Genomic DNA, 20462 nt, shown 5'->3' with positions numbered 1-20462 from the left:
TGCCCTACACCTGACAACTTATATGACATCAGTTGTGGGGCAGGTAAGGGTGGGGATTGGCTGAAAGGGGCTTTGCAATTGGCAGTGCCTGCAAAGCCCCCTTGTACAGCTTCCAAAGTGCCTGATAACCAGCTGGTTGGAAGCTCTTGGAGATTTGAGCAAAGCAGGACTGCACTCCTGCACAGTGGGAGGGTCGCTCCTGCTCGGTCTGGGTGTACGAGAGAGGTCTCTGCTGGGAGCTCTCTTGCACATCTGAACCCAGCACTGAGGATTGACCTCCCTGCAAGGCCTGATGCAAGGGGAGGTAAATCGCACTTGATTCAGGTGCACAAGTGAATTCTCTGCAAGGAGGTCCCTCAAGCCTCTGAACCTGCTCAGTTTGGCTGCGCTTGAAGTCCCAACTTACATGAGGTCCACACTTTTCTTTTTCCCAGTTGCGTTACCTGTTTGCACCTGTGCCCTTGATTTTCCTGCCATGTGTCTGTCGTACCGTTAGCATCTAGTGATTTTTTTTAATTGCATGTCCATCCATGCAAGCAGAAGCCCAAATCGCTCAACAAACAACAAACTTTTTTGGCAGTGGCAACCAACCGCTACAGTTTAGTTTTGGAATGGCACAACTGGAGACAGTGACTGTGTGCATCATGAGTTTGCGAGTGGGCTGCAATACAACTTGGACATAAATCCATATTCCAATAATGTTATCAGGCTGTGATTCTGCCTGACCTGTTTCTGCTTTCTTAAAGAATAATGGCACAGAGCGCCATTGTGCAATGGCACATTTTTTAAAAGGTAACAAAAGGGTGTGGGCCCCAGCTGCAATGCTGTGGACATGCCCATCAGTACTGTGGCTCCCACCGCTGAATTTGTAGTGTGGAAAGGGATTGCAAGGGAAAACATAGCTCTATTTGTAGTAACCGCTACTTTAATTCCACTTTCAGCTGTTTGTAACAGAGCATTGATTGTGTGGCGCTTCAGGCCTGTAGCGTGGAAGTGGCTAAATAAAACAGCATCCATTATTATTGTTTCAAAAATCAGAAGCATGTAAGAACTGCTTTTTTATAAGCAAATTTCAATAAGCTAAATCTACATTTCATTTCATTCCTCCCCCCCAATACATACTAACCCTGATTTTAGAACAGGGAGGGGAAACCTGTGGCCTCCAGATGTTGCTGGATTACAACTCCCACTGTCCTTGACCATTGGCCATGTTGCCTAGGGCTAATGGGGGCTGAAGTCTGGCAACATCTGGAGGGCCACAGGTTCCCCTGCCATAAAGGATTGTTGGGAGGCTCCAATGCCAGATCCTTGAATTTGTGGTGGTTTAATAGAGCAGCAAACAGTAGTTCTAACAGCTCATTAGAACCTCCATGTTGAAAGGCAGCGTACCCCATTCCTGATTTAGAATATCAGGTTATCCACTAGTACAACTTGCTTTGATGCAGGAATCATTAGCACCAGACACACCTAAATTGCACCATTCCTTTACTACCAGTATTCTCTCTCTCTCTCTCTCCCACCCCCTACCTTTGGCTTAACATCCAACCTAAAGAAGAGTTCTGTGAAACTCAAAAACGTACTACTTTCTGTGGCTCCTAATAAATATTTCATGCTACTACTGCCACCACCGCTTACTGTTGAGGACAGAAATCTTAGCGATTAGCAATTCACAGTGCTGTATTTGAAGACAGCCAGCCTTAGAATCATAGAATAGTAGAGTTGGAAGGGGCCTATAAGGCCATCAAGTCTAACCACCTGCTCAATGCAGGAATCCAAGTAAAGCCCTAGTTTTGCCCATTTTTTTGCTGCAACACACAATACCTTCACAGTATGAAACTTTTTTTTTGAAGTGGCCCAGTTTGATTTCTCAGTCCAAGCCCTGGCAAAGATTCCACCTTTCTGTGTCTCAAGTCACTAGAACCACAACTGTTGAAGGGAAGGGTCTGGCGGTGGACTCATACACTGCATCGGGAAGGAGGAGTGCCCTCTCAGCATGGATGGTGCAGCCAGACTAGGAGGGAGAACCGAGCGTTGATCTTCCATCCGGGTCCCTTGGGCTTTGAGCAGCAGATCTAGTAGGCCCTGAATTCCTAATGGGATGGGGGGCTCAGTGCGCTGGTCTTCGAGACGCTGGCTCTGTCAGGAAAGAGGAGATACTGAGCACTGCTAGGCAACAGGCAACAAAAATGCCATGTCTGCAAGGAAATACTGGTCATTAGCAATGACACCAAAGTTCACAATTATTTGGGCCACGTCTACACCATACATTTATTCCACTTTTATTCCACTTTAAACAGACATGGCTTCCCCCAAGGAATCCTGGGAACTGTAGTTTGTTAAGGGTGCTGAGAGCTGTTAGGAAGCCCCTATTCCCAGAGTACAATTCCCAGAGTAGCTTAACAATCAATCCCTCTTTCCAAGGAACTCTGAGTATTGTAGCTCTGTGAGGGGAACTGGGCTATCCTTTCAGCACTTTTAACAAGCTACAGTTCCCAGGGTTCTTTGGGGGAACCCATGAATGTGGTATGATACTGCTTTAAGTGTATGGTGCAGACATGGCCTTGGTCTGGAATGTAGACCATAGAGCTGTACGGGATCTCAAAGACCATCTGGTGCAGGGGCGGGGAGTCTGCTGCAGCCCAAGGGCTGCATTCTCTTCTGGGCAGCCTTCCAAGGGGCCACATGCTGGTGGTGGACATGCAAGCAAAAGCGGGAGGAGCGAGATTACCTCTGTACAGTAGGCTAGTTTTACATACACTCCCACACCCTTCTCTCTTTCCTCCATCCAGGCAAGCATTATCAGCACACGTCCCAACTGGGCAGAAAGAGTCAAGGAGGATGAAAAGCAGGGCCGGAGAGGGGCATGGCCTGGAGAGAAGGTGTGTGGTGTGGGGAGGGACCCGAGAGTGGAGAGAGGCTTGGAAGGTTCTCTGCCCCGACACAGTCCGACCCGCTGCTGCTGAAACAAATCCATTGCTAAAGCATCACAGGCGGCCATTCAGACTCTGCTTAAACCCACTAACAAATGGGAAGTCTGCCACCTCCTGACATGCTCTGTCCCACTATTGGACAGCTTATACTGTCAGAAAGCCCTTCCTAACGTTTAGCTGTAATTTGAACCCTTTGCTTCAGGTCCTACACTCTGGAGCAAGAGGAAACAAATCTGCTCCGTCTTCTATGGCCACATCCGCACCATACCTTTAAAGCGCTCTTATACCCACTTTAAACAGTCATGGCTCCTCCTCCCCCCAGCATCCTGGGAACTGTAGTTTGTGAAGGATTCTGATCATTGTTAGGAGACTCCTATTCCCCTCACAGAGCTACAATTCCCAGAGTTGTCTGGAAAGAGGGATTGATTATTAAACCCTCTGGATTTTTTTTGGAAAAAAACTACAGTTCCCAGGATTCTTTGGGGGAACCCATATTTGTCCCAATCATTGTTGTTTCTGTTCCGCTGCAGTTCAGGTTCTGCTAAAAACTACATTATTTATTTCATTATCCGCTGTGGCCGAATTTAACATAATAAATTACACTTTCATTGTGTGAACCCATACCATTCATTTCAAAGCAAAGGAAATGTCAGAAAAATGGGGGGGAACACATAATCAATTACATATCTTTTGCAGACTGAAAAAAACAACAAAAGCGAATACCAATCGTATTCACTTGCCTGATGTTCGTTCCTGACTACAAACACATACACAACCTAAGGCAATTTCCATGTCTTCTTGGAGCAGAATTCTGCACCATCTCTAATGAGGACTGAGCATGCTCAATGGCCATAGACTGCTGACTGACGTGAGGAGGGAGATGGAATCCAGAGCAGAAAGACTGCAACATTTTGTTGCAGATCCCATTGTAGTTGGGTTTTAAGATGGGTATGATTAAGCATCTCTGAAGGGTAGTATAGAAATGTCATCATAATAAAGAGGACAAACTAGCACCTGCATCCTTTTGGACCTTTTGTAGGGACAATGCCTCTCACCTGATGGGTCAAGATAGTATCATAGAGCTGCTCTTCAGCTACCCTTGTGCTGCCCGCACACATTTCTTCAGCCCCTGCAAAATCAGCACGCTGATCATTAAGCCTTCGAGCTTGGACTTTGGCCACCATGTCGAAAAACTCCTCCGCCTGGAGCGATGACAAGGAAGAGAAGAACACTGGCAGAAGACAGAAAACAGAAGACTTTGTGTCACAGTACAGCCATACACCAAGGGCAGAAGAATAACAGACACTCCTGGGTAACGGCCTGAAACACTCGATTGCTACTCAATCAAAGTTTTAATTTGCTTAAAGTAGTTCTCTAGTCCTTATGATTAGGGACCAAAACTTGGGAAATGTGTAGTCCATGTGCTTGCTAAAGCCTCAGTTAGGTTGTGGCCCACCAGATGTTGCTCATTTCCAGCTACCGTCAGCCCAGCCAGCATGCCCAATGGTCAGGGATGATGGGCGTTGAAGCCCAATAACATCTGAAGGGCCACAGATTCACAATCCCAGGCATATATAGATGTTAAACTAAAGTATGGTGTAGACAACTCCAATTGTCCCCTGCTGAATTCCCCCTTCAACACAAGTATTAAAAGTGTAGGAGCTCTGGTATCTTTTGCATCTGGCCATCCTGCGTATCAGGTATGGGGAAGCTTTGGCCCTCCCAATGTTGCTAAACTACACTTCCCATAATACCTGGCCATTGGTCATGTTTGCTGGGGCTGATGGGAGTCATAGTTCAGCAGCATCCAGTGGGCCGAAGATTGCCCACACCTGCTGCATGTGCTCCAGACTTGCCCTTGTTTTCTGGTATCTGTCGCAGGTCAATCACTGCCCCTGTTCTGAGTATGAGAGACTTCAGGAAGGGCCTTTTAAAATTTTGTTAGCACAAGTGGACAGAATTGCCATTACATAGGTTAGTTGTTTAGTTGGGTGACTGTGTCCCACTGAAAGCAATGGGCCTTCAGTGAGTTGTGTGCCTAGAACATCTCTCACACATCCGCGTGCACACACACACACACACACACACACACAATCCAATAGGGATCTGTGATAGCCACCCAGCTGAATAGCACACAGCACTTTCAAGGACTGCAGTGGAAACACACTGGCCAGATGACTGGCTGGGGTTGCTTTTAGAACTCAGATAACCCCGGTTCTAAAACATCTGCACTGGTTGCCGGTTAATTTCTGGCTCCAAGTCAAGGTGCTCACGCTAGTGTGTAAAGTCCTAAACGACTTGGGCCCCCATTATCTGAGAGACCCCCTCCTTCCCTACAGACCCCCTCAGGTGTTAAGAGCAGCAGAGGAAGCCCTCTTGGTTGTTCCTCCGCTCTCAGAAGCTCAGAGGAAGGTGGCCTGGGGGAGGGCATTCTCTGTGGCAGCTCCGGAGTTGTGGAATTCCCTCCCTCCCCACAGAGGCATATCTGGCACTTCTGCTGTTCAGTTTTCGTTGAATGCTAAAGGCGCAACTCTTTACCCTGCCCTTTGGCATCTGGGATGTAAAGTGCAGGACCCACCCTGTTCTTGAGATTTGTTTTAACTGTTTTTAATATTGACTTTAAACATCTGTAAGCTGCCCTGAGATCTGCTGATGAAGGGTGGGTCATAAACAGTGGAGACTGCTGGCTCCGATGTCAGTGGGGCAGTGAATCCACTTCGGGTTTTAGTCTGAACTTTCAAGAAGCTGACCGTGCTGCTGAAGCTGGAGCGTATTCACTGTCCCACTAATATCAGAGCCACCAGTCTCCACTGGTAATAATACTAATATTAATAACAACAACAACAGCAACAACAGCAGCAGCAGCTTTGGAAAGTGTGTGTATGTGCATTCCCCCAGCGACATGACATTGCATTTTGGGAAAATGTGGTAGTTCCCCCCTGATCTGGCTCAGGCTTGGGACTTCACAACCCAGCCAAGGGCCCACTGCCTTCCTTGTCATCATGCTGACTTCCTTCACACAGATCGACACCCAGGAAGGGCAGATGCAGCAAAAATGAATTCTGAGGGAGGAAGGGTTTGATCTGCCAACTGACCAAGGCAAAAATAATGCTGGACAGCTCCTGTGCCTTTCAGAGAGAGATCAGCAGATGACTCTTTTCAAAGCCTGGAGCTAAACGTCATGTCAAGAACTGCCAGGACTCAAACTGGGAGCCTCCTGATTTGTGTGCAGCCGCTGCCCCATGTGGTAAGCCATTGAATTGCAGGTTGCAGCACCTTCCTGGACAGAGAAGTAGGCTCAGGCTCTTCTAGACCAGGAACGGGGAAACATTTTTCAGCTCAAGGCTGCATTCTCGTTTGGCCAAACTTCTGCGGGCCACATATCAGTGGTGGATGTGGCCAGAGGCAAAAGTGAGCGGAGCAACAAATGTTAATTTCACCTTTGTACAGTAGGCTGGTTCACATACCCCTCTCTGCCTCCACACAAGCAAGCAAGAGGTGTGATCGGAGTTCAAGGGCCCACTCCAGCCAGGCGAAAACACTCAAGGAGGGTGCACGGCAGGGCTGCTGGCCAGGGGTGTGGCTCCGGAGGGCGTGTGTGCTAGGGAGAGTCCTGAGGTTCCTTGTCCCTGCTCTAGACCAGCTTTCCCCAACCTGGTGCCCTCCAGATGCTGTTGGACTACATCTCCCATCCTCCCTGACCATTTGCCATGCTGGCTGGGGCTGATGGGAACTGGAGTCCCAGAACACCTGGAAGGCATCAGGGTGAGGAAGGCTGCTCCAGACTGACTCTCCCCACCCAAATTTGTGTCACTTGCATAGAAATTAACGTTCACAAATTAGTGCCGTGGGCCTACACTCTGAGACTTTAAAGTACCTACCTACACGGCACGGGCCTGCAATACATGATGAAACGTCTCTCCCGATATGAACCTACCCGTACACTGCGCTCAACAGCGAAGGCCCTCCTCCGGGTGCCTACTTATAGAGACGCCCGGAAGGCAATTATAAGAAAGAGGGCCTTCTCGGTGGTGGCCCCCGAACTTTGGAACACCCTTCCTGACGAGGTTCGCCTGGCGTCTACACTACTATCCTTTCAGCGCCAAGTGAAAACCTTCCTCTTTGCCCAGGCATTTTAACATGTTAATAATATTTTTTAACATTTTTAAAATTTTAGTATTTTGTACTTAATGTTCTAACAGACAGTTAAATTGTAATCTGATGACCAGGTTGTTTTAAATTGTATTTGCTGTGTTTTTACTTGATGTGCACCCCCCAGAGAGCTTGCTATGGGCGGTATAGAAATTGAATCAAATAAATAATAAATAAATAAATAATACACCCCTGGAAAACTGATGGTGAAGATGAGGCCAAAAGCCCACCCCTAACAGGAGACCTTTGGGGTAAGAAAATCCTACAGGGAGGGATTTTTTTTGCCCCTTCCCCTTCAGTTTTCCTGCGTCACCTGTTCAAAGGAAGGATAAGCCTGGAAATCTCTGGACAAGAATTTAGGAGGCTTCTAACTTTTCAGTCCAATATGTATTGACTGCTTGTAGCCATAGGCCACTGCAAATACAGGGGAATGCCTATTAGCACAGACATAAAACACGGATGAATATACTCTCCGTTTAAAATACAATCAAAATTAAAATAAACGGTAGAACTTGGGGTTACTCAAATTAACAAGTCATAGCCAGGCAAATATCTCTGGCATCTATAGTCACTTCCTCATAATCAAGAGAAACTTCTTGGCAGATTGTTGCCAAGCCCAGTGTGTTTTAGCACCTAAGAACTGTTAGCATCAAAAGCAAGAACAGATTGTATTTTTTTTTTAAAGTTCAGAAGCTTTGCATATTTTGCCATGGGCACCTTCCTTAAAGAAATAAGCAGCTTGAGTAAAAAGGACAGATGTGCAGATGAGTTTCTGCAGCCTGTATGCATGTCACGTCTAATGGAAAATTAATTACAGCTGTCTTGAACTAAATGTCTGATGCAGTTCTTGTTTCATAAGACCTACAGGAAGTATAATCTTGCACAGAGAATTGGGGTTAGCAAAAGGTTAACAAAATTTTGTTTGTCATTATTAGGAAGTAAAAACATTTGGTTTTAATCTTGTGTTATGCACAAATAACTAAAAATAGCCTAAAGGGCACAATCTGGCTAAAGTTGATTTATTTTATTTAAGAATCTTTTCCTCCAAGGACTTAAGAGCCGTGGGAGTCTCAAGTTTATCTCCCCACTCCTCCTTCCCTCCCTTTAACCTCACAACAACCCTGCAAAGTAGGCCAGCCTGACAAATGGTGACTGGCCCAAAGTCACCTAACGAGCTTTGTGGCTGACTGGGGATCTTAACTTGGGTTCCCACAGTCTCTAACAACTACATCACACACTGAGTAAAAGTTAAAGAACTTTTAAGTTAAAACAACTGTGATAATGTATGCAGATCAAGCTGTTAAGGCACTGGAACAAGGTTGATAAGAAAAGTTGGTAACGCCTGGTTTAGGAAAAGAGGTTACATCCACACCATGTAGTTAAAGAACATGGCTCCCCCCCCAAAGAATCCTGAGAACTGTAATTTGTTAAGGGTGCTGGGAATTGTAGCTCTGTGAGGAGTAAACTATTTTCCCAGGATTCTTTGGGGGAAGCCACATGCTTTAAATGTGCTTGAAAATATATGGTATGGATGTGACTAAAGTTAGCAGACAGATAAGCATTCCCATCTCACCCGTTTGGTCTTTCTCCATCTCCCCTGTAGGGGTGGCTGGCAGAGACTTCCAGGGCCGTGCAGGATCAGGCTGCCGTGTTCTCTGCCTCGGGCGCAAGAGCGAACCTGGGTTTGGCAGAAAGCTGAGGTTGTCTTGAGAAGAGGCCTGGAGGTGATGTGGGAACAAAGAACGCAGGGAACAAGACTGAAATATAGGATAATTGTTTGAGGTGGGAGCTTTTTGGGAGATTTAGTGAACTATAGGAATAAGAGCTTTTTGTGGGGGTTTTAGGATCACCACTTTTTTTTTCTAACAGGTTGCTAAATGAACCGGGGGACGGGGACTGCTCTAGTTTGCTCCTGTGACTTTTAACAGGGATGGAGGAGAATTTGATTCAGTTCTGATTTTAAGGAGGATCTACCTAATTTACACCCCAAACAACACGCAAACGGAAACACAACAATCCTTCAAAATTCACACTTCTCTGAATTTTGCAGTGCAGTTCTCAAGTCAAGTAATTTGTACAAAGATACATATACTAAGGTAGAATGTGCATTAAAATGTATATATTTGTGAAAATAACATACACAAATGCATTCGACTAAGGAAAATATTAATATTAGGGAAAATAAGCTTTGCAAAAATGTGCATATTAGGTAAAATGGCATACCAAAATGTGTATATTAGGATAAATTCTCACTAAAACACAGATCAATTTTGTGATTTTTTTTTAAACCGGCAACAGGAATGTGGAGTACTGAATTTAAGACTAGAAATATGAGGAACTGAGAGAAACTAAAACGGACACAGTTGTCCATCCCGTCTTTAACAGCAATTTGACCTGCAAGAATCAGCAGGAACACAGGACACTGTCTTATACTGACTCAGACTGTTAGTCTGTCTAGCTCAGTTGGTCCACCTAGGACTGACTAGCCAGCATGGTCAATGGCCAGAGATGGTGGAAACTGTAGTCCAATAACAGTGGGAGGGCTACAGATTCCCCATCCCTCAGCACAACTTTCCTTGTTTCCCTTCCCCAATCCCCACCCATGGGGGAGGAGTCCGGCTCAGGGGTAGGAAGAGCATCTCCTTTGCTTGCAGAAGGTCCCAGGTTCAATTCCTGGCTTCTCCAAGCAGGGCTGGGAAAGACTCCGATCTAAAACTGTGGGGAGCCGCTGCTAGTCAAGGTAGCCCAGGTGTGGGGAACCTTTGGCCCTCCAGATGTTGCTGAACTACAACTCCCACCTGCCCTAGCAAGCATGGCCAATGGCCAGTTGTAGTTCAGCAACATCTGGAGGGCCAAATGGTCCCCACACCTGGTGTAGATAATGCTGAGTTAGGCGGCCCAATGGTCTGACTCAGCATAACACAGCTCCGTATATTCCTGTGTTCAGGCAGCAGGAACCGATGATTTGGAGTGTGGGCTAGCAAACGTGGGACATTGCAAGGTCACAACATGACCAATGTTTTGCCAGACTAGGTGTAGGGAACCTTTGGCCCTCCTGATGTTACTGAACTACAACTCCCATAGTCCCTAGCCATTGGCCATGCTGTCTGGGGCTGATGGGAGCTGTAGTTCAGCAGCATCAAGAGGGCCAACAGTTCCCCAAGCCCGTGCTAAACATTACAGAAGAGAATGCAAGAACCAGATGGCCTCCTCCAACGTGGTGCCCTGAAGATATGATGGACTATAACCCCCACTAGCCCCAGCCACCATGACCTGTGGTGAGGGATGATGGGAGTTGTAGTCTAACAACATCGAGAAGACGCCACGCTGGGGAAGGCTGCACAAACAGAGACAGCAGGCCAGGGAAGGACTTTAAGCTCAGTGGCAGAGCACATGCTTTGTATGCAATAGGTTCAGTCCCTGGAATTCAGTCCCATCATCCCTGACTATCGGCCATGCTGGCTGATGGGAGCTGGAGTCCAACAACATCCTGTGGTTCTCAACCCCTGGTGTAGACAGTATTAGCTGGACCAGTGGTCTGATTAAACCTAAGGCAGCTTCCTCTCTTCCTTAGAAGGACCTGCAACAAAATGTTACAGTGGATCTTCATCCCCTAACAGGAATACTCCTGTTCAGCATTCCAGGCAGCCATACTGCCCTTCAGGATACAACAGGCCAGGGCCCAGGAGTAGTCAACATGGTGTCCTACAGATGTGGTTGGACTACAACTCTCATCAGCCCCACCAGCCAGCATGGCATGGCAAAGGATGATGGGAGCTGTAGTTCAGCAATGGCTGGAGGGCAGCAGGTTTCCCATAGGAAAAGTTAGTTTTTTTGAACTACAACTCCCATCAGCCCCAGCCAGCACGGCCACTGGATTGGGCTGATGGGAGTTGTAGTTCAAAAAAGTAACTTTTCCAAGCTCTACTTTAGCATACCTCTAGTTTGGCCCTTCTTCCAGCATTTGAAAGGTATATGCCCCTTACCTGTTCTCCTCTGGCTCTTGTATCAGGATCGCTGTCCAGTAGCATCTCTTCTTCTACCGCCACATCCATTTCATGCTCCATTATTCTTTGGTTGCTCCCAACCTGCTGGCCGAAGACTGTTGGGGCTGAATGTACAAAAGGGATTGTTTTTCCCCCTCCTCTGCTACACAGAAGAAGAAATAAGTAGATCCTTGCAACCCAAAAGTCCTACCCCAGAATGTAGCAGTTCCTATTTTCTTGAGAGAAAAAAATGGGGGAGGAGGGGAGGAATCAAGACAATGTGCTCCTTCTTGTTGTTCACGCTATACTTCATATATCCTGATATCCTGGAATTTGGCAGAGGGGCACTGTAGCTGGACCCTGCGCGCTGGAAGGATTGAAGGCTCCCCCAATTGTTTGTTAATCAGATGACCTTTCCTTTCACCACAGCTACTTTTACTTGGAGGCACAAAGAATAGAAATACTCTGAGATCCACTTGGAGCTGTTTGCATGAACAGGACACCACGTGGGCTCTGCCGGAGCCTATTCCCTCCCATCACTTCCCCTTCCTTATCTGACTCCTTCTCCCGGTGATTGATGGATTTATATTCCTCTCTCTCTCTTTCTCTTTCAAAAAACATATGTCTGATTTTCTTAATGGCGTTATGATCTGACACGTTTTGCTGCTGTGTCTACCCCCTTGTATTGTTCATGCTTGTTACTCGAATTGTTACAGAAAAAATTGAAAAACTATGCATAACAAATATAATATGCTTTTTGAGTCCAGTAATTAATCATATCCTGCGAGCCATCAGTGTGCATGCCATTTATACATTTATTTATTTATTTGTTCATTCAATTTATATCCCGCCCTTCCTCCTGAAGGAGCCCAGGGTGGCAAAGATAATAATATTAATAAACTTTTTTTTAAAAAGCATTCTAAAAACAGTTAATAAACAGTCCCTCAGAGAGCCAGTGTGATGTAGTGGTGAAGGTGCTGGACTATGACCTAGGAGACAAGGGTTTGAATCCCCACACAGCCATGAAGCTCACTGGGTGACCTTGGGTCAGTCACTGCCTCTCAGCCTCATGAAAACCCCATTCACAGGGTTGCCATAAGTTGGAATCAACTTGAAGGCAGTACATTTACATTTTTAAACAATCTCTCCTCCAGTGATTTGCTTCAGCCGGTGTTGCCATCTTTTGGGGAGGGGGGCTTCCTCCTGTGCCTTTACAGCCTGAGATCCACCAACACTGGGCAAGTGATGTTTATTTATTTATTTTTAGTAGGTTCTTAATGTTATATGTTCTATTTAAATCATCTCTATATTGCTTTACATTTCCAAAACCTAAATAAAAATCTTAAAACATCAAAGAGGACAAAATATCAAAATAAAACATTACAAATGAAAATCGAGTACAAAATACAACAATGATCCACATCTGAAACAGTATCATTAACAAAAACAAAATATTATCTTACATGTAACACAAAATTTCAAATTTAAAAAATACAATTTAAAGTTAGGGTTGCCAACTTTTTTCTTGCTGTGCTCCTGCAGCTTTACGAACTGCAAGGCAGGCAGAATGGAAACCTCTTTCTGACATGGAAATTCACTGGGAGGAATAACTTAACCTTTTGAATTTCTGCCTGGTATGCAGCTGTTAAAGACATGGGAGCCTTGATTGAGATTGGGAAAATTAGGTGGCAGCATCACTCCCTTTCCCCTCATTCTGTTATGCCATCACTTCTTTTCAGCTATGCCTCCCCCCTCCTCCCTCCCTCTGGTCAGGTAAAACGTGTTCAGGCATGGGGGATGGGGTGCTGTTTTCAGTTTCGTCTCCAAATTCAAGGCTGAGTCACTGAGCTTGGTTTATGTTGCAGTCGCAGAAATCATCACGCAAGCTCAGTCTCCAAACCAAGATGGCCAGGTAAAAAAAGAGAAGAGGGCTCATGCACCCTAGAGCTGCTTGACAATGGAATTTCAGCTTGTGTACCCAGCACGAGAAGTTAGGGCCTTTTTATTGCACACATAATCTTTGAGCCTACAAAAGTTTTGAGATGGTCACATTGCTTCAGTTCCAATCATTGCAAACCTTGCAACTTCCTACTGAAATCCCGTAACTTTTCATACCACAAATGTTTTGGTTTATTTTTGCCCTCTCTTCTCTCTCCTGCACTTTAGCCCCTCCGGACAGCAATAATGTGGTAGAGCTGGGGAAGCAGAACAAACTAATGCAGAATATATTTGGCACCAGTGCATTATTATCGTGTCAAAAACATGTTGCACAATACACTCACCAAGAAACCACCGGTCTGGAGGAGTCCTGCTGAGAAAGGGGCAGAAACCTTCTCTTCTTTTTCCATCTGGCCACTCCCCACAACTTGTTTTAGCTGTTCATACATGTGGCATCATTATGAAGAAAAGAGTGTTTCTGAACACATATGAAGTTTGTGTTCCCGTCTATGCCTTTTTCCATCCCTCTAGGTCTGTTTATCTAGAGAAATGACTGGGTAATTGAGGGATGTACAATACAACTGGGATCTGCAACAAAATGCTACAGTGTAGAGTGCTCCTGTTCAGGGTTCCAGCTAGTCATGCTCTCTTGTCCCTTCCCCCATCACTAGTCTCCCCCCCCCCCCGTTTATATGCATTCCATGCCCACTGAGCCACTGAGCTGTTTGGGAAGGTCTCCCCTTAGAGGTTTCCCTCCCCCCTGTGATATAGTGGTTAGAGTGCTGGACTAAGACCTGGGATACCAGGGTTTAAATCCCCACTTGGCCATGAAGCTCACTAGCTTTGGGCCAATCACTGTCTCTCAGCCTAACCTTCCCAACAAGGTTGTTGTTGTGAGGATAAAAATAATAATAATATCCCACATTGAGCTCATTGCAGGAAAAGTGGGATATAAATCTAATAGTAAATAATATAATATAATATTATTTATTTATTTATTATTTAATTTATATCCCGCCCTTCCTCCCAGCAGGAGCTCAGGGCGGCAAACAAAAGCACTAAAAACACTTTAAAACATCATAAAAACAAACATTAAAATACATTAAAAACAAAACAACTTTAAAAACATTTTTTTAAAGCATTGAAGACTTTTTTTAAAAAAAGATTTAAAAATATTGTTTTAAAAAAAGGTTTAAAAGCATATTTAAAAGCACTTTCCTCTTTCAACAAGTCTTTTAGGATGAGACCTATCCCAGTCTGCATCTGTGTTAGAATTGTTTGTTTTTTAATAATGTTTTTAACCCTTTTTTAAAGTTGATTTTTAAAATGTTTTTAACACTGTTTTGTTTTAATGTATTTTAAGATCTGTTTTTATGATGTTTTAAAGTGTTTTTAGCGCTTTGTTTGCCACCCTGGGCTCCTGCTGGGAGGAAGGGCGGGATACAAAGTAAATAATAAATAAATAAATAATATTAAAAAGTAATTCCAACACAGAAGGAAACTGGGATAAGGTCTCAACTTAAAAGGCTTGTTGAAGGAAGAAGGTCTTCAACAGGTGCCGAAAAGATAGCAGAGATGGCGCCTGCCTAATATTTAAGGGGAGGGAGTTCCAAAGGGTAGGTGCCGCCACACTAAAGGTCTGCTTCCTATGTTGTGCGGAACAACCTCCTGATAAGAAGGTATCTGCAGGAGGCCTTCACCTGCAGAGTGCAGTGATAGACTGGGTATATATAACAGATAAGACTGTCTTTCAGGTATCCTGGTCCCAAGCTGTATAGGGCTTTGTACACCAAAACCAGAACCTTGAACTTGGCCTGGTAGCAAATGGGCAGCCAGTGCAATTCTTTCAGCAGCAGGGTGACATGCTGGCAATACCCTGCTCCAGTGAGCAGTTGCGCCACTGCATTTTGTACCAGCTGCAGCTTCCTGACCAACCTCAATGGTAGCCCCACATAGAGCGCATTACCGTAATCCAGCCTGGAGGTTACCAGTGTGTGGACAACAGTGCCCAGGCTATTCCAGTCCAGAAACGGCCACAGCTGTTTTACCAGCTGATAATATGCTATAATCTGATGATGTTTTTGTACTTCTGCAAACTGTGGGCTTTCCCCAAAGCTGCTTCTACTTCCCTTTTGTTTGTGGATTGTGCTGTTTTGAAGATCCACACTCAGTGCATACACTTTGCATGCAGAAAGTCCCAGGTTCAATTCCCATTATCTCTGGGTAGGGCTGCAAAAAGGCTCCTGCCTTAAATCCAGCTGCCAGTCAGCGTAGACAGACTGTCTTCAACCTTTTCAGACCTGGGACCCACCTTTAAAGCAAACATGCGTTTGGGGAACCATTTCATAATGTTTAAACCATCTGTCTGTATGGTGGTACTGCTGCTGTTGCAATCCACATTAGAGCAGGCTGTGACCTGGTTGTGAGTCCTGACCCACCAACTGAAAATCAATGGCAGTACTGAGGTAGATGGACCAATGGTCTGACTCAGGCTCTGTATACACACCATACATTTTGAAAGCAGCCCCCACAAGAATCTGAGGAACTGTAGTTTACCCCTTGGGGGAAAATAATTGAAATAGACTGCCTTCAAGTTGATCCCGACTTATGACACCCCTATGAATAGGGTTTTCATGGTAAGCGGTATTCAGAGGGGCTTTTCCATTGCCTCCCTCTGAGGCTAGTCCTCCCCAGCTGGCTAGGGCCTGCTTAACTTGCCACAGCTGCACAAGCCGGTCCCTTCCTTGGCTACAACTGCCAGCTGGGGGCAACTGGGCTCCTTGAGACTATGCAGCTTGCCCACGGCTGCACACGTGGCAGGGCATGTAACCCCTGAGCCACTCACTGTGGGGGTGATCTTTAGCTGGCCCTTGACACCCAGGAGACACGAGCGGGGATTTGAACTCACAGACTCAGGCCTCCCAGCCAGGCTGTCCTCCCCACTGTGCTATACCAGCTGTTAGTTTACCCGTTACAGAGCTACAACTCCCATCATTCTTAACAAACTATAGTTCCCAGGATTCTTTGAGGGGGGAAACGTGCTTTTGATGTGATTTAAATGTACAGTACGTACACAGCCTCAGTATAAGGACTTGCCTATGTTTTGTTGTTCTTATATGCCTTCAAGTCGATCACGACCCATGGTGGCCCTATGAATCAGCCACCTCCAAGAGCATCGGTTGTGAACCATCCTGTAAGTTCAGGTCTGTGACTTCCTTTATGGAATCAATCCATCTCTTGTTTGGCCTTCCTCTTTTTCTACTCCTGTTTTTCCCAGCATTGTTGTCTTTTCTAGTGAATCCTGTCTTCTCATGATGTGTCCAAAGTATGATGATAACCTCAGTTTCATCATTTTAGCTTCTAGTGATAGTTCTGGTTTATCACTAGAAGCTAAAATGATGAAACTGAGGTTATTATACTTTCCTATGACCCACTACAAAATGTTGCAGCATTTTTCCATACCCTAAAAGAATAATGGGGGATGTAGCCCAACAACTTCCTGAGGGCCACAGGTTGTAGCTTCCCCATCCTGAATGTAGAGTATACAATACTGAGCTAGAGGAACCAGAGGTCTGGCTTGGTTTAAAGCAGCTTCCTATGTCCTTGCATCAAATTCTTTCATAAGCTGCTTTCATCACAGAGAAAAGCCAGTCAGTCAGCACATGACCAGAGTCATTTGGTCCTTAACAAAAAAAAAAGGGGGGGGTTCTCTTGGGAGTAGGAAGGCGAGATACTTTGCACTGTTGAGAAGGCATTCAGGATCAAGCTGCCAGGATTTTTGAATTCTAAAAGTTGACAATCCCAGTTCTCCTCTACATTTTGAAGGGCTTCCTCACACATGACACATTTGCTACCCAGAGAGGCCCTCCCTGGGGCCACACTAGATGTGCTGTTACTGATGCTGTTTGCCCCTCGTTTCTGTTCGTTTAACAAATAGCTAGGGGTGTAGCCTGAGCCAAACTGGGATTGGGGTGTGCATGTGTGTGTGGGGGGGAGAGGACTTTAACCATTTGTTTGCTTGTCTGTTATATGTCTTTATTTGTTGCAAGAAAGAAAGAAAGAAATGCAGCAAAGAAAGGACAACAACAAACAAATGTATATACTGCCTTTCTGCCAAGGTACCCAAGCCAGTTTACAGTTTAAACCAGGGTAGCCAGCATGGTGCCCTCCAGATGATGTTGGACAACAACTCCCATAATCCCTGACCATTGGCCATACCGGCTGGGGTCGATAGGGGGTGGAGTCCAACAACATCTGGAGGGCACCATGTTGGCTAACCCTAATTTAAAATATCAGACTGAAGAAATGCTACAAAATATTCTCAGGCCAGCTCCAGGAGTTGATGCCTGTGTGCTCCCTACCCTGGGCTTCCTGGCTTCTTGCCTTCCTTCAGGGACGACAGCTCTTTAAGTAGCCCCAGGGATGGTACTGCAAGTAGGGTGAGGCTGCCGCACAATTCTGTCAGGCCTCAGGGGCTGGTGGCATGACCTCCTTGGCTTCAACTTCCTGGCTTTCCTCAGGGCTCCCCTCCCATTGCAGATAGCAGATGTGAGGAGGCCCAATTTGGATTGGGACCGTGGCAGGGTCAAAGAGTTAAAACACCCCCTCTCCTCTTTTTCCTGCTGGCTATTTGCTGAAAACAAGAAACAATTACGCAAGACCAGGTGATGCGAATGTTAGCCCACGGTGAAAGACTTGCATGCGCAGCCCTTCACATCACAACCTACAGGAGGGCTTTATGATTCTTTATGTTGGGGATTTATATACCGCCCTTTGCTAGGCTACCAAGCCATTTGCAATAAAAACAAGTAGCTAAGAATATATAAAATCCATTTAAAAAGAAGTCCAAAGCAAAACACACAGTTCAGCTCATCTCCCACCGCACTGCAACCCATGCCACCTAATTGTGTATAAAACCACACAAGGGCAAACAATGTGAAGCATGTCTGGCCAAGTTCAGCCCTGTGTTCAAGGTAGCCAAATCCACCCATCAGGTAGTCGCACAAATGAATTTACATCTGAAGCTGCCTTATATTGAGACAGGCCCTAGTCCAGTACTGGCAGCTCTGACTGGCAGCAGCTGTCAGGGATAGCCAACCTGTTGCTGGAGTCCAGTTCCCACCCTTCCTGTATCCATTGGCCATGCTGATGGGAGCTGGTCCCTAACAACAGCTGGAGGGCGGTGGCAGCACCACATTGGCTATCCTACTGTAAGGCCTCAGATGAGAGAGAGAGAGAGAGAGAGAGAGCCCATCTGCAGTATCACACCACTTTAAACAGTCCTGTCTTCCCCCAAAGCATCCTGGGAAATGTAGTTTGTTAGGGACGCTGAGAGTTGTTAGGAGACCACCATTTCCCTCACAGAGCTACAATTTCCAGAGTGGTTTAACAACCAGTCCCTTTTCCCAGGGAATTCTGAGAACTGTCTCTCTGTGAGAGGAACAGGGGTCTCCTATCACCTTTCAGCACCCTTAAGAAATTACACTTCCCAGGATCCTTTGGGGGAAGCCATGACTGTTTAAAATGGTATAGTACTGCTTTAAATGTCTGGTGCAGAAGGAGCCAGAGAGAAAGAGAGAGGCCTTTTCCAGCTGTCCTCTACTCTGAAGATGTCCCTTCCTAGTGCGGAAGCGACTTGCGTCTGTGAGAAAACCCATCCTATACAAAGCAACCTTCTCTGGAGTTTCAGCTGCTGTCATGCTCACAATTATTTGCTGCTATGCTCACCTTGTTTTTGTTTTTTTTATTGGTCCCCCTCAGGTTTATTCCCACTGTTGATGGCAGTGCCACGTTCCCATCTTCCTCCCTGGCTTCGTTCCCCTCGATTCTGCTGCCCTTCTTGTTTTTCTTGAGTTCCCCGACCCACTTGGGTTGTTTTCTTTCTTCCTTCCTCCTTGCCTGGTCTGTCTCTTTTCTCTTTCCTCTGCCCTGAGAGCTACGCCCCTATTTCTACACGGGAAGCCACCACTTCCTGCTCCGCTGCAGTTGCTGCTCTCATGCTGGCCTTGGCTCTTCAGAAGCCACAAGAGCCTTTCCCACATCCCGCCGCCTTTTATCTCTCCTCCCACTCCTTGGCCAGCAAATTCAGCCAAGGAAGGGGAACAGGTGCACAGAGCTTTTTCTTTCCTTTTACTCGCTCACATACAACCATCACTCTCTGAAAACCCATTTCCCTCTCAAAAGGCTTCAAGGCCTGCTGGGAAAGCGATTCCCTCGGGCCCAGTTTGTTCAGGGTCTCTTGACAAAGCAATGCTGTGTCCCAATTATTATTATTATTATTATTTAAAAATTGGGCTATTTCCTCCGTCTGAAATGGGAAGTTTTTTTGAGTTATTATATTTATTGTATTTATATATTGTGCCTGCTTTTACCTTTTATGTACACCGCCCAGAGAGCCTTCGGGCTTAGGGCGGTATATAAATTAAATTAAATAAAAATAAATAAAATAAATAAATATCAGCTAAAAGATTCGACTCTGCTTAAGATCAGCTCTTTTCATTTCTCCACTTTCTATCCTGTGTCAACAAAGTTCAAGCTTCTTCACATCCACAACATGCATTGAAAGCACACGGCTCCCCTCAAAAAGAATTCTGGGAACTGTAGTTTGTGATAGGTGCTGGGGATGCGAGGTCTGCAAAGGGTAAACTACAGTTCCCAGGATTCTTGGGGGGGTATCCCTTGTGCTTTAATGTGTATGCGACACCAGACTGAAAAAGGCATCCTTGGCGTTACTTCTCAAAACGCTCTTAGGAAAAGTGGGGTCAGGATTAACCAGACATGGCTAGATCCAGGGCTACGTCAGCAAGGAAGGGCTGTAGCTCAGTGGCAGATTATCTCTTTTGCATGCAAAAGGCTCCATGTTCAATTCCTGCCATGCATCTCCAGGTAGGGTTGGGAGAGACTCCATGTCTGAAATCCTGAAGCGTTGCTGCCAGTCAGTATTATTAACAATGCTGAGCTGGCCAGCCCTACCACTAGATAAAGTGAGGTGGCCACCTCAGGCACCAAGTTTGGGGTTTCATGAAAGAGCAGCAAATTTTTGTTCTCCAGCTCCCCCCTTTGAGGAAGCTCAGAGGGTGGTGACAAGGGAGAGAGCTTGTTCAATTGTGGCTTCCCATCTGTGGAATATACTCCCCAGTGAGGTCCACCTGGCACCATCATTAACATCTTTTTGGCATCAGGTAAAGACGTGTTGTTCTCCCAGGCACTTGATAGATTGAGATGTTTTGTTTTAATATGCTGCCAAACCTTCCTGTGGCTGTGTGGGGGTGGTATTGCTATTGTTGTATTCTTGTTTATTGTTATGTTTTTATAGTTTGTTTGTTTTGTTTTAACATTGTGTAAGTTGCTTGGGGACCTTCAGGTATCAAGCAACTAATAAATCTATTGTTGTTGTTGTTGTCATTATTGTTGTTAACTGCCAGGGGATGGGGGTGGGTGGGAAGAGGCACTTCTG

General features: G+C 45.7%; 1 protein-coding gene across 5 annotated transcripts; it reads right to left on the bottom strand.

The window, feature by feature from the left end:
* Positions 1 to 1045: 1045 nt before the first annotated feature.
* Positions 1046 to 18997, bottom strand: GPSM3 (G protein signaling modulator 3). Of its 5 annotated transcripts, none has more exons than XM_061619752.1 (6): positions 18734 to 18997; positions 13351 to 13443; positions 11069 to 11193; positions 8656 to 8800; positions 3986 to 4161; positions 1046 to 2136 (listed from the first exon to the last, which is right to left on the bottom strand). In XM_061619752.1, exons 3-6 carry the CDS (start codon positions 11147 to 11149, stop codon positions 1915 to 1917), a joined length of 624 nt encoding a protein of 207 aa, XP_061475736.1. In that variant the 5' UTR covers positions 11150 to 11193; positions 13351 to 13443; positions 18734 to 18997; the 3' UTR covers positions 1046 to 1914. The 5 variants fall into 5 exon arrangements, with proteins under 5 accessions (XP_061475736.1, XP_061475737.1, XP_061475735.1 ...); XM_061619753.1 differs by having other exon boundaries at positions 11069 to 11231; positions 18734 to 18996; XM_061619751.1 differs by lacking the exon at positions 13351 to 13443 and having other exon boundaries at positions 11069 to 11231; positions 18734 to 18996.
* Positions 18998 to 20462: the final 1465 nt, after the last annotated feature.

Source organism: Rhineura floridana, chromosome 3 (genome assembly GCF_030035675.1).
Source record: "Rhineura floridana isolate rRhiFlo1 chromosome 3, rRhiFlo1.hap2, whole genome shotgun sequence".
NCBI lineage: Eukaryota > Metazoa > Chordata > Lepidosauria > Squamata > Rhineuridae > Rhineura > Rhineura floridana.
The sequence above is the reverse complement of the archived record's forward strand: the minus strand, read 5'-3'. Positions and strand labels throughout refer to the sequence as shown.